General features: G+C 43.8%; 1 protein-coding gene across 1 annotated transcript in view; it reads left to right on the top strand.

The window, feature by feature from the left end:
* LOC144691915 (ubiquitin-associated and SH3 domain-containing protein A-like) overlaps nucleotides 1-13,333 on the top strand; it is a 231,439-nt gene that overhangs the window by 183,264 nt on the left and 34,842 nt on the right. Inside the window, exons 11-12 of the mRNA XM_078560489.1 lie at nucleotides 8,637-8,797; nucleotides 11,158-11,204. Coding sequence (XP_078416615.1) covers nucleotides 8,637-8,797; nucleotides 11,158-11,204 — 208 coding nt within the window. The remainder of the gene's footprint in view (nucleotides 1-8,636; nucleotides 8,798-11,157; nucleotides 11,205-13,333) is intronic.

Genomic DNA, 13,333 nt, shown 5'->3' with positions numbered 1-13,333 from the left:
TGCAGGACATTCTTCTTGAGGAGAGTGAACTGCCAGAGGTCGTGGTGCACATAGGTACCAATGACATAGGTAGGAAGAGGGATGAGGTTCAGAAAGCAGATTTTAGAGAGTTAGGAAATAAATTAAAAAGCAGGACCTCAAAAGCAGTAATGTTATGATTACTCCCAGTGCCACGCACTGTTGAGCATAGGACTAGGAGGATTGAGTGATGGAAAACGTAGCTGAAGAACTGGTCCATGATGGGGCGCATGAGATTTCTGAGGCATTGGGACTGGTTCTGGGGCAGGTGGGACCTGTATAAGATGGACGGGTTGCACCTTAGCAGGACGAGGACGAATATCCTTGCTGGGAAATTTGCGAGCGCTGTTGGGGAGAGTTTAAACAGATTGGCAGGGGGATGGGAACCTAAGAGGGAGCTCAGATTGGAAGGAAGAAAAACTGGTAAGAGGAAGTAGAAACGTAGTAAGCAGAACTAGGACACAGACGAAGCAAAGACAAGCATCTATTAGGATAAGAATGTAGAATGATATTAAAAACACAAAGTTAACTGCACTCTATCTGAATGCACGTTGCATTCGCAACAAGGTAGATGATTTGATGGCATAAATAGGGTAAATGGGCATGATTTAGTTGCCTTTACGGAGACTTGGTAACAGGGCGACCGAGGCTGGGAACTGAATATTCAAGGGTATTTGTCATTTAGGAAGGATAAGCAAAAAAGGGAAAGGAGGTGAGTAGTGCTGTTAATAAGAGACAAGATCAGTACCTTAGTGAGAGAGGATGTTAGATCCAAGGATCAAGATGCAGAAACGGTTTGGGTAGATGTAGGAAACAGCAAGGGGCAGCAAACATTGCTGGGAGTTGTTTGTAGGCCACCAAACTGTAGTAGTAATGTTGGGCAGTATAAATCAGGAAATTAGAGTGGCATGTAATATGGGTAATACATTAATAATGGGTGACATCAATTTACATATAGTCTGGGTAAATCTAATTAGCACTAATGCTGTGGAGGATGAATTCCTGGAGTATGTATGAGATGGGTTTCTGGAGCAGTACATTAAAGAGTCAACTGGGGGTCAGGGTATTTTTGGTTTAGTATTATGTGATGAGAAAGGGCTAATTAATAACCTGGCTGTAAAGGAGCCTTTAGGAAATAGTGACCATAATATGGTAGACTTTTACATCGGCCAGAATTTTATGGCCCCGCTACGGTATGTCTCCTCCCGGCGGATTTTTAAAATATTCATTTATGGGATGTGGGCTTCGCTGGCTCGGCCAGCATTTATTGCCCATCCCTAGTTGCCCTTGAGAAGGTGGTGGTGAGCTGCCTTCTTGAACCACTGTAATCCATGTAGTGTAGGTACACCCACAGCACTGTTAGGAAGGGAGTTCCAGGATTTTGACCCTGTGACAGTGAAGGAACGGCGATATATTTCCAAGTCAGGAAGGTGAGAGACCTGGAGGGGAACTTCCAGGTGGTGGAATTCCCATCTGTGGATTTGGAAGGTGCTGTCGAAGGAGCCTTGGTGAATTCCTGCAGTGCATCTTGTAGATGGTACACACTGCTGCTATTGTGCATCGGTGGTGGAGGGAGTGAATGTTTGTTGATGTGGTGCCAATCAAGCGGGCTGCTTTGTCCTGGACGATGTCAAGCTTCTTGAGTGTTGTGGGAGCTGCACTCATCCAGGCAAGTGGGGAGTATTCCTTCACACTCCTGACTTGTGCCTTGTAGATGGTGGATGAGCTTTGGGGAGTTAGGAGGTGGGTTACTCATCACAGGATTCCTAGCCCCTGACCTGCTCTCGTTGCCACAGTATTTATATGGCTAATCCAGTTCAGTTTCTGGTCAATGGTAACCCCCAGGATGTTGATAGTGGGGGATTCAGTGATGGTAATGCCATTGATCATCAAGGGGCGATGGTTGGATTCTCTCTTGCTGGACGATCCAGCGTGGGGGGGTTGAGTCCGGCGGGCTGGCCTCTCAGGATATGCTGACATATTATAATGAAGTTCCCGATGGCGGGAAATGCGGCTGGGTGGAGCGGACGATCGCAAACTGGTTTCATGCTGTCATGAAACCAATTTTTGGCCTTCTCACCATATTGTCCGCTTACACCACTGAACAAGCCTGACACCAGCGGGCACAGAATATCCCAGCACAAATGTAATATTCCCAAATTTGCTGATGACACAAAATTAGGTGGGAATGTAAGTTGTGAAGAGAATACAAGGACGCTTCAAGGGGAACTAGACAGGCTAAGTAAATGGCAAGAACATGGCAGATTGAATATAATGTGGAAAAGTGTGAAGTTATCCATTTTGGTAGGAAACCAGAAATGCAGAATATTTCTTAAATGGTGAGAGGTTGGGAAGTGCTGATGTGAAAATGGACCTGGGTGTCCTTGTTTATGAGTCACTAAAAGCAAGCATGCAGGTGCAAGAAGCAGTTAGGAAGGCAAGTGGTATGTTGGCCTTCATCACAAGGGGATTTGAGTACAGGATGTCTTGCTACAATTGTATAGAGTCTTGGTGAGATTGCACCTGGAGTATTGTGTACAGTTTTGGTCACCTTATCCTAAGGAAGGTTACCATTGCCATAGAGGAGTGCAACCACTAATTCCTGGGGTGGTGGGATCTTTTATTTTTCAAAGGATGTGGGCTTTGCTGGCTAGGTCAGCATTTATTGCCCATCCATAATTGCTAGATTGATGCCTGGGATAAGTGGGTTGTCTTATGAGGAAAAGTTGGACAGACTGGGCTTGTTTCCACTGGAGTTTAGAAGAGTGAGGAGTGATTTGACTGAAATATACAAGATCCTAAACGGCCTTGACAAGGTGGATGTTGAATGGCTGTTTCCTCTTGTGGGTGAGTCCAGAACTAGGGGTTGTTTTAAAATTAGGGGTCACCCTTTTAAGACAGAGATGAGGAGAATTTTTTTCTCTCTGAGGGTTGTGCGACTTTGGAACTCTCTGCCTCAGAAAGTGGTGGAGGCCGGGTCATTGAATATTTTGAAGGCAGAGGTAGAGAGGTTCTTGTTAGGCAAGGGAATCAAAGGTTATTGGGCTTAGATAGGAACGTGGAAATCAAAACACAAGAAGATCAGCCATGATCTTATTGATTGACGGAGCAGGAGCAAAGGGCCGAATGGTCTACTCCTGTTCCTATTTCTTATGTTCTTGCTCTTGAGAAGGTGGGGGTGAGCTGCCTTCTTGAACCGCTGCAGTCCATGTGGTGGGGGTACACCCACAGTGCTGTTAGGGAGGGAGTTCCAGGATTTTGACCCAGCGACAGTGAAGGAACAGCGATATATTTCCAAGTCAGGATGGTGAGTGACTTGGAGGGGAACTTCCAGGTGGCAGTGTTCCCATGTATCTGCTGCACTTGTCCATCTAGATGGTAGTGGTCATGGTTTGGAAGGTGCTGTCGTAGGAGCCTTGGTGAGTTTTTGCGGTGCATCTTGTAGATGGTACACACTGCTGCTACTGTGCATCGGTGGAATGAATGTTTGTGGATGTGGTGCCAATCAAACAGGCTGCTTTGTCCTGGATGGTGTCGAGCTTCTTGAGTGTTGTGGGAGCTGCACTCATCCAGGCAAGTGGGGAGTATTCCATCACACTCCTGACTTGTGCCTTGTGGATAGGCTTTGGGGAGTCAGGAGGTGGGTTACTCGTCATAGAATTCCTAGCCGCTGACCTGTTCTTGTAGCCAAAGTATTTATTTGGCTCGTCCAATTAAGTTTCTGGTCAATGGTAATCCCCAGGATGTTGTTAGTGGGGGTTCAGCGATGGTAATGCCATTGAATGTTAAGGGACGATGGTTAGATGATCACTGCCTGACACTTGTGTGGCGTGAATATTACTTGCCACTTGTCAGCCCAAGCCTGGATATTTTCCAGGTCTTGCCACATTTGGACATGGACTGTTTCAGAATCTCAGGTGTTGCAAATGGTGCTGAACATTGTGCAACCATCAGCAAACATCCTCACTTCTGGCCTTATGATGGAGGGAAGGTCATTGATGAAGCAGCTGAAGATAGTTGGGCCGAGGACACTACCCTGAGGAACTCCTGCAGTTATGTCCTGGAGCTGAGATGACTGGCCTCCAACAACCACAGCCATCTTCCTTTGTGCTAGGTATGACTCCAACCAGTGGAGAGTTTTCCCCCTTATTCCCATTGACTCCAGTTTTGCTAGGGCTTCTTGATGCTACACTCAGTGAAATGCTGCTTTGATGTCAAGGGCAGTCACTCTCACCTCATCTCAGGAGTTCAGCTCTTTTATCCATGTTTGAGCCAAGGCTGTCATAAGGTCGGGAGCTGAGTGGCCCTGGTGGAACCCAAACTGGGAGTCAGTGAGCAGCTTATTGTTGCTGCTTGATAGCACTGTTGATGACCCCTTCCATCACTTTACTGATGATCGAGAGCAGACTGATGGGGCAGTAATTGGCTGGGTTGGATTTGTCCTGCTTTTTGTGTATAGGACGTACTTGGGCAATTTTCCACATTGCCGGGTTGATGCCAGTGTTGTAGCTGTACTGAAACAGCTTGGCTAGGGGCACAGCAAGTTCTAGAAAAACTCAGCAGGTCTGGCAGCATCTGCGGAGAGGAGCACAGTTAACGTTTCGAGTCCGAATGACCCTTCAACAGAATTAAGTAAAAATAGAAAAGAGGCGAAATATAAGCTGGTTTAAGGGGGGGTTGGGACAAGAAGAGCTGAATAGAGGGCCAGTGATAGGTGGAGATAACCAAAAGATGTCACAGACAAAAGGACAAAGAGGTGTTGAAGGTGGTGATATTATCTAAGGAATGTGCTAATTAAGGGTAGAAAGCAGGACGAGCAAGGTACAGATAGCCCTAGTGGGGGTGGGTTGGGGGGAAGGGATCGAAATAGGCTTAAAGGTAGAGATAAAACAATGGATGGAAATACACTTAAAAATAATGGAAGTAGGTGGGAAAAGAAAAATCTATATAAATTATTGGAAAAAACAAAAAGGAGGGGGAAAATCGGAAAGGGGGTGGGGATGGAGGAGAGAGTTCATGATCTAAAATTGTTGAACTCAAATTCAATAAATAAAGTCAAATAAAATCAACAATTTTAGCCAGACCTGCCGAGTTTTTCCAGGTATTTTTGTTTTTGTTTTGGATTTCCAGCATCCGCAGTTTTTTGCTTTTATTTTAGCACAGCAAGTTCTGGAGCACGAGTCTTCAGTACTATTGCCGAAGTATTGTCAGGGCCCATAGCCTTTGCAGTATTCAGTGCCTTTAGTCATTTCTTGATATCACATGGACTGAATCGAATTGGCTGAAGACTGGGATCTGTGATGCTGGAGACCTCTGGAGGAGGTTGAGTTGGATCAACCACTCGGCATTTCTGGCTGAAGATTGTAGCAAATGCCTTATCTTTTGCACTGATGTGCTGGGCTCCCACATCATTGAGGATGAGGATATTTGTGGAGCCTTCTCCTCCAGTGAGTTGGTTAATTGTCCACCACCATTCACGACTGGATGTGGCAGGACTGCAGGTCTTAGATCTGATCCATTGGCTGTGGAATCACTTAGCTCTGTCTATCACTTGTTACTGATGCTGTTTGGCATGCAAGTAATCCTGTGTTGTAGCTTCACTCGGTTGACACCTCATTTTTAGGTATGCCTGGTGCTGCTCCTGGCATGCCCTCCTGCACTCGTCACTGAAGCAGGGTTGATCCCCTGGCTTAGTGCTAATGGTAGAGTGGAGGATGTGCCGGGCCCTGAGGTTACATATTGTATTTGAGTACAATTCTACTGCTGCTGATGGCCCACAGCACCTCATGGATGTCCAGTCTTGAGTTGCTAGATCTGTTTGAAATCTATCCCATTTAGCACGGTGGTAGTGCCACACAACACAATGGAGGGTATCCTCAATGTGAAGGCGGTACTTCATCTCCACACGGACTGTAAGGTGGTCACTCTTACTGATAGTGACAGATGCATCTGTGTCCTGCAGGTTGGTGAGGATGAGGTCAAGTATGTTTTTCCCTCTCACCTGTTGTAGACCCAGTCCAGCAGCTATGTTCTTTAGGATTCAATCAGCTTGGGTAGTAGCAATGCTACCGAGCCCCTCTTGGTGATGCATATTGAAGTCCCCCACCCAGAGTACATTCTGCATCCTTGCCATCCTCAGTGCTTCTTCCAAGTGGTGTTCGACATGGAGGAGTACTGATTCCTCAGCTGAGGGAGGGCGGTATGTAATAATCATCAGGAGGTTTCCTTGCCCATGTTTGACCTGATGCCATGAGACTTCATGGGGTCTGGAGTCAATGTTGAGGACTCCCAGGGCAACTCCCTCCCATTGAGAGGGAGGGGTGGTGATGGTGGCGTCTGGGACATTGCAAAGTTTGATTCCATGTGGATGACTATGTAAAGCTGTTGCTTGACTAGTCTGTGAGACAGCTCTCCACATTTTGGCATAAGCCCCCAGATTTAGTAAGGAGGACTTTGCAGTTAACAGGGCTGAGCTTGCTGTCAGTACCTAGGTCGAAGCCAGCTGGTCTGTCCAGTTTCATTCCTTTGAGACTCTTTAGCAGTTTGATACAAGTGAGTATCTTGCCAGGCCATTTCAGAGGGAGTTTAAGAGTCAACCACCTTACTGTGGGTCTGGAGTCACATGAAAGCCAGACCAAGGAAGAATGGCAGATTTCCTTCCCTAAAGGGCATTAGTGTACCAGATGGGTTTTTACAACAATCGACAGTGGATTCATGATCATCATTAGACTTTTAATTCCAGATTTTTATTGAATTCAAATTTCACCATCTGCTGTGGTGGGATTAGACCATAAAACGTAGGAGCAGAAGTTGGCCATTCGGCCCATCGATCCTGCTCTGCCATTCGATGAGATCATGGCTGATCTGATAATCCTCAACTCCACTTTCCTGCCTTTTCCCCATAACCCTTGATTCCCTTACTGATTAAAAATCTATCCATCTCAGCCTTGAATATACTTAACGACCCAGCCTCTACAGCCCTCTGCAGTAAAGAATTCCACAGATTCACTACCCTCTGAGAGAAGAAATTCTTCCTCGTCTGTTTTAAATGGGCGACTCCTTACTCTGAGATTATGCCCTCTGGTCCTAGACTCTCCCACAAGGGGAAACAACCTCTCAGCATCTACCCTGTCAAGCCCCCTAAGAATCTTATATGTTTCAATAAGGCCGCCTCTTATTCTTCTAAACTCCAATGAGTACAGACCCAACCTACTCAACCTCTCCTCATAAGAATACCCCTCCATACCTGGGAACAACCTAGTGAACCTTCTCTGGACTGCCTCCAAAGCCAGTATATCTTTTTTAGATAAGGGGACCAAAACTGTTCACAGTATTCTAGGTGTGGTCTAACTAGTGCCTTGTATAGTTTTAGCAAGACTTCACTATTTTTATACTCCATTCCCTTTGAAAGAAAGGCCAATATTCCATTTGCCTTCCCTATTACCTGTTGAACTTGTATGTTTGTTTTTTGGGGTTCATGCACAAGGAATCCCAAATCCCTCTGTCTTTCTCCAGTTAAATAATATTCAGCTCCTCTATTCTTCCTGCCAAAGTGCATAACCTCACATTTTACTACATTATATTCCATCTGCCAAGTTTTTGCCCACTCACTTACCCTGTCTATATCCCACTGTAGACTCCTTGTGTCATCCTCACCACTTGCCTTCCAACCTATTTTTGTGTCCTCTGCAAACTTGGCGATAGTACATTCACTTCCCTCATCTGAGTCATTAATATATATTGTAAATAATTGAGGTCCCAGCACTGATCCCTGTGGCACTCCACTAGTTACAGGCTGCCATTCTGAAAATTCAAACCCAGGTCCCTGGGGTGTTACCCTGGGCCTTTGGATTACTAGTCCAGTGACAATACCACTACACCACCGCCTCCCCCCAATCTTACGAGGAGAGATTGAGGAAACTGGGCCTGTATTTTCTGGAGTTTTGTAGAATGAAAGGTGATCTCATTGCAACTTACGAAATGCTTACAGAGTGTGACAGGATAGATGTGGATAGGTTGTTTCCCCTGGCTGGTGAGCCTGGAACCAGGGGACACAGTCTCAGAATAAGGGACAGGCCATTTAGGGCTGAGATGAGGAGGAAGTTCTTCAGTCAGAGGGAGGTGAATCTTTGGAATTTCTTTCCCAGAGGGCTGTGGAAGCTCAATCATTGAGCTTGTTCAAGACGGAAATTGATAGATTTCTAGATATTAATGACATCAAGGGATATGGAGATGGCGTGGGAAAGTGGCGTTGAGATACTTGACCAGCCATGATCTAATTGAATGATGGAGCAGGTTCAACAGGCCGAATGGCCTATTTCTGCTCCTATGTTCCGATGGTCACATTATTACACAAAATATACCCAGTAATAGTTTGAAACAAGTCAAATCAAGAACAGCAAAGTTCTGTACTACAGTTTCAAACCCCTAGATAATGGGTTTCATGTAGAAACCTTAAAGTCAGTACTATGATTCCATTAAAAGTTGAGCAGAATTTGAACCCAAAACCCAAAGATGAAAACATCATTTATAACTCTCTTACCCAGCCCTTCCATAGAAAGCTTATATTTTAAAACAACAGCAGAATTATTTAACGGTGTCTTTTTCTCCTGATCTAGCTCTCCAGCTTAGTCATAAAGTGAATATCCGGGTGGAACCAGGCCTTTTCGAATGGACGAAATGGGAAGGTGAACGGGCAATCCCGAACTTCATGTCTGTGCCTGAACTCAAAGCAGCAGAGTACTCCGTGGATATCAACTACAGGTATATTCCATCTTTGGCCTTCTCTAACTTTCCATAGCTTCTCCAGCCTGATTAATTTGATCTTTGGAAAATTTCTTTTTGAAAAATAGATAATGGAGGGTGGGGGGTGGGTAGTGAGGTAGGGGAGAGTGTGAGGGATGTTGGGATGGGGAGGGAAAAGATAGGAGGAGAAGTGGGAATGGATGAGGGAGCTTGCAGGAGGGACTGAGGGAAGGTCAGGAAAGGGGGATGGGTGAGGTTTGGGAAGTGGGTAGTAAGGGAGTTGTGATTCATGGGGAGTGGATGTGGAGAGGTGGGGATGAAAACTGGCTGATGTTTGTGGAGTGGAGAGGATTTTGGTGTCTTGGCATGCAGGAAGACCTGGAAAACATTCAGGTTTGGGCTGGTAAGTGGCAAGTAAGAGTCACACCATGCAAATGCCAGGCAATAATCATCTTCAACAAGAGAGAACCTAACCATCTCTCCTTGACATTCAAGTCACTATCAGCTTTCACTATCAACATTCTGAGGGTTGCCATTGACCAGAAACTGAACTGGACCAGCCAAATACAAACTGTGGCTATGACAGCAGGTCAGAGGTTAGGAATTCTCTGGCAAGTAACTTACCCCTGGATTCCCCAAAGCCTGTCCAAAGGCTTTAGGACACAAGTCAGGAGTGTGATCGAATACTCTCCACTTGCCAGAATGATTGCAGCTCCAACAACACTCAAGAAGCTCAACATCATCCAGGACAAAACAGCCTGCTTGATTGGTACCCCACCCACAAACATTCACTCCCTCCACCACCAGGACACAGTGGTAACAGTTTTAAAGAGGCACTGCAGCAACTTACCAAGCGTCCTTCAACAATACATTTCAAACCCTCGATCTCTACCATCTAGAAGGACAAGGGCAGCAGATGCATGGGAACACCACCACCTGCAAGTTCTCTCCAAGCCATTCACCATCCTGACTTGGAAATATATCGCTGTTCCTTCATTGTCGCTGGGTCAAAATCCTGGAACTCCCTTCCTAACAGCACTGTGGGTGTACCTACACCACAGGGACTGCAGCGGTTCAAGAAGGCAGCTCACCACCACCTTCTCAAGGACAACTAGGGATGGGCAATAAATGCTGGCCCAGTCAGTGAGCAATTGTGCTGTCTATTTTGATGACTTGATAGTTTTCAGTCAGACATGGGAGGAGCATTTGCAACATCTGGGAGAATTATTTACTCAATTACAGGAAGCTAATTTGGTGGTGAACTTGGCTAAAAGTGAACCTGCAAAAGTGCAAGTTACATATCTAGGCCACACCGTTGGACATGGTAAGGTGACTCCAAGAAATGCGAAAGTCAAGGCTATCATGGATTTCTCTATGCCTACAACAAAATGAGAAGTTTTGAGATTTCCGGGCATGAGCGGGTTTTATCAGAAATTTGTACCAAATTTTAGCAGTATAATGACACAGCCGATGGTAAAGGCTGAGTTGTTCAAATCCCAGAGGGAAACTTGAAACAACTGTCATAATCCATTTTTGCAATTTATAATTTTGAGGTGCAGACTTTGAATTCAGTGGGGATAAGACTACCGAGTCTCGTGGTTTTTATATAAAACTAAATTAAACATTTATTAATCTAACAACAAAATAAACACATACACATGGCTACAAATTACTACTATAATAACTTTTTAACAAATCCCCAAATTAATCAGCCCCAGGTAAATCTCCACTAAGGCAACAGTAACCCATAGACTTCAAATAGACACCAGGCAAAGCACATTTGACCTTACAAATTCCAAATGAGGTTCCTTTGCAAATTAGTTGGAGGCTTACAGGCTGGTTAGGTCTTAAATGCTTCTACCTTACACACACAAACTCCTTTCTTTATATACCTAGCTTTCCCTTTGAATGTAAATTTTCCATTGTATCACTAGGTCTTTTGAATTTTTGCTCTTCTAACAATAAAACCCCTTTCATAGCACCAATTTTATTCATAAGCTGAAAAAATAAACACATTGTTTGGCTTCTTCTAGCTAGGTGCAAGATTTTACCCGTAGTCTTGAATGGTTTATTCAACAAATGCAAATGAACACTTTACCTTACTGTTCTCCTTACTGTTCACCCAATTAACAACTCAAAACTTCTATACATCAAAGCACCCAGGCTAGCTGGCTTTATTCCAATTAAGGCACACACATCTAGACACAAACCCCCACTAGAAATCTATTTTTAAAAATAATTTCCAATAACATTATACACGTTTATATATCTTCATCACAGCAGGTGTGGTTGTTCCACTGACTGAATTATTAAGAAAGAACAAGGAGTTTCAATGGACACTGGAGTGTCAGGAGTCATTTGACAGTTTGAAAACTGTATTAACAATTACACCAGTTTTGGCAGTACCCAATTACACCAAACAATTTAACTTGGCCGTTGACGTAAGTGATATAGGCATTGGGGCTGTACTATTACAAAAAGGTGAAAATGGAATTGAAAAACCGATAGGATATTTTTCACATAAGTTGAATGTACAACAGAGAAGATATTCAATGATTGAAAAGGAGACCTTGGGTCTGGTGTTAGCATTGCAGCATTTTGAGATTTATGTTCCAAACAATTCATCAGAAACAATTGTTTATACAGACCATAATCCTTTAAAGTTTCTGGACAAATTTTGAGACAGAAGTGTAAGGCTATTCAGAGGAAGTTTATTGCTGCAACCATATAATCTCCAGATTACACATTTAGTGGGACAAGAAAATTTGATTGCAGATGCATTATCAAGAGTTGAAGCTTAAAGGGAAAATTGGACATTTAAAACCTGGATGCTGAACTGAAATGATTTCTGTTGATATGAAGGATTTGCATATATATTGTTATGTTAATGCATGCATCTGGTAATATAATAGTGTAAGTATATAGATAAATATAGGAGACAGTATAAGATGGGTGAATAAAAATGAAGCCGTCTTTTTAAATTATGACGGTTCATTTTTTAATAAGGAGGGGGATGTCAGGAAGATATAATAATTCTTGTAATGTTTTTGGAATTTACTGTAAAATAGTGGGATCTGTGTCTATATGTGTCTGTGTGTGTGAGACTTAATTGGATTAAAGGCAGCTGGTCTGAAGGCTTTGATTTATTAAAAGAGAAGCTAGGGTTGAAATGTTAAGTAGGTAAACATAGAGGTAAAGGGAACATTTGCAATTTAAATAAACCAGAGTAGATTGTTTTCAAAAGAGGGAGTGAAATGTGTCACTTAGCCAGGCAGTTGTTTCAAGTTTCCCTTTGGGATTTAAACAGCTCAGTATTTACTATCGGCTGTGCCATAACAAAAGTTCTGATGAAAAGAAGTTTGTTTCTCTCTACAGATGCTGCCTGACCTGCTATGAGAAAAGGGATAAATGGTTAATTTCAAGTTGACAGCGAGTAACTAGTAGATTGTGGCAAGGATCAGTGCTGAGGCCTCAGCTATTTACAATTTATATTAATGACTTACACAAAGAGACTGAGAGTAATGTATTCAAGTTTTCTGATAATGCAGTTAAGGGGAAGCTGGACAAGCATTGAGGGAGAGGAGAATCGATGGTTACGATGGTTGTTTAGGATGAGAAAAAGTGTGAGAAAGCTCAAGTGGAGTATAAACACTGACATGGACTGGTTGGGCCAAATGGCCTATTTCTGTGCCATATATCCTATACAATCCTATATAAACAATACAATGCTAGGTGGAAATGTAAGTTGTGGGGAGGATACAAAGTGGCTGCAAAAAGATATAGACAGGTTAAGTGAATGGGAAAGAAGGTGGCAGATGGAGTATAATGTAGGAAAATGTGAGGTTATTCACTTTGGCAGGAAAAACAGAGAAATAGAACAATTTTTAAATAGTGAGAAACTTTTAAATGTTGTTCAGAGGGAATTAGGTGTCCTTGAGCACAAAACACAGAAGGTACAATAATCAAATAGGAATAAGCAATTCGGCCCATCGAGTCTGCACTGACATGTGAAAAACACCTGACCTACCTACCTAATTACATTTACCAGCACTTGGCCCATAGCCTTGAATGTTATGATGTGACAAGTGCTCATCCAGGTATTTTTTAAAGGATGTGAGGTAACCCGCCTCCACCACCCTCCCAGGCAGCGCATTCCAGACCGTCACCATCCTCTGGGTAAAAAAGTTTTTCCTCACATTCACCCTAAACCTCCTGCCCCTCACCTTGAACTTATGTCCCCCTCGTGACTGACCCTTCAACTAAGGGGAACAGCTACTCCCTATCCACCCTGTCCATACCCCTCATTCAGGTCGCCCCTCAGTCTTCTCTGCTCCAACAAAAACAATCCAAGTCTATCCAACCTCTCTTCATAACTTAAATGTTTCATCCCAGGCAACATCCTGGTGAATCTCCTCTGCACCCCCTCCAGTGCAATCACATCCTTCCTATAATGTGGTGACCAGAACTGCACACAGTACTCCAGCTGTGGCCTCATTAAGGTTCTATACAACTCCAACATGACCTCCCTACTTTTGTAATCTATGCCTCGATTGATAAAGGCAAGTGTCCC

Source organism: Cetorhinus maximus, chromosome 16, assembly GCF_964194155.1.
Source record: "Cetorhinus maximus chromosome 16, sCetMax3.hap1.1, whole genome shotgun sequence".
NCBI lineage: Eukaryota > Metazoa > Chordata > Chondrichthyes > Lamniformes > Cetorhinidae > Cetorhinus > Cetorhinus maximus.
This window is presented reverse-complemented; position numbering and strand designations above follow the sequence as displayed.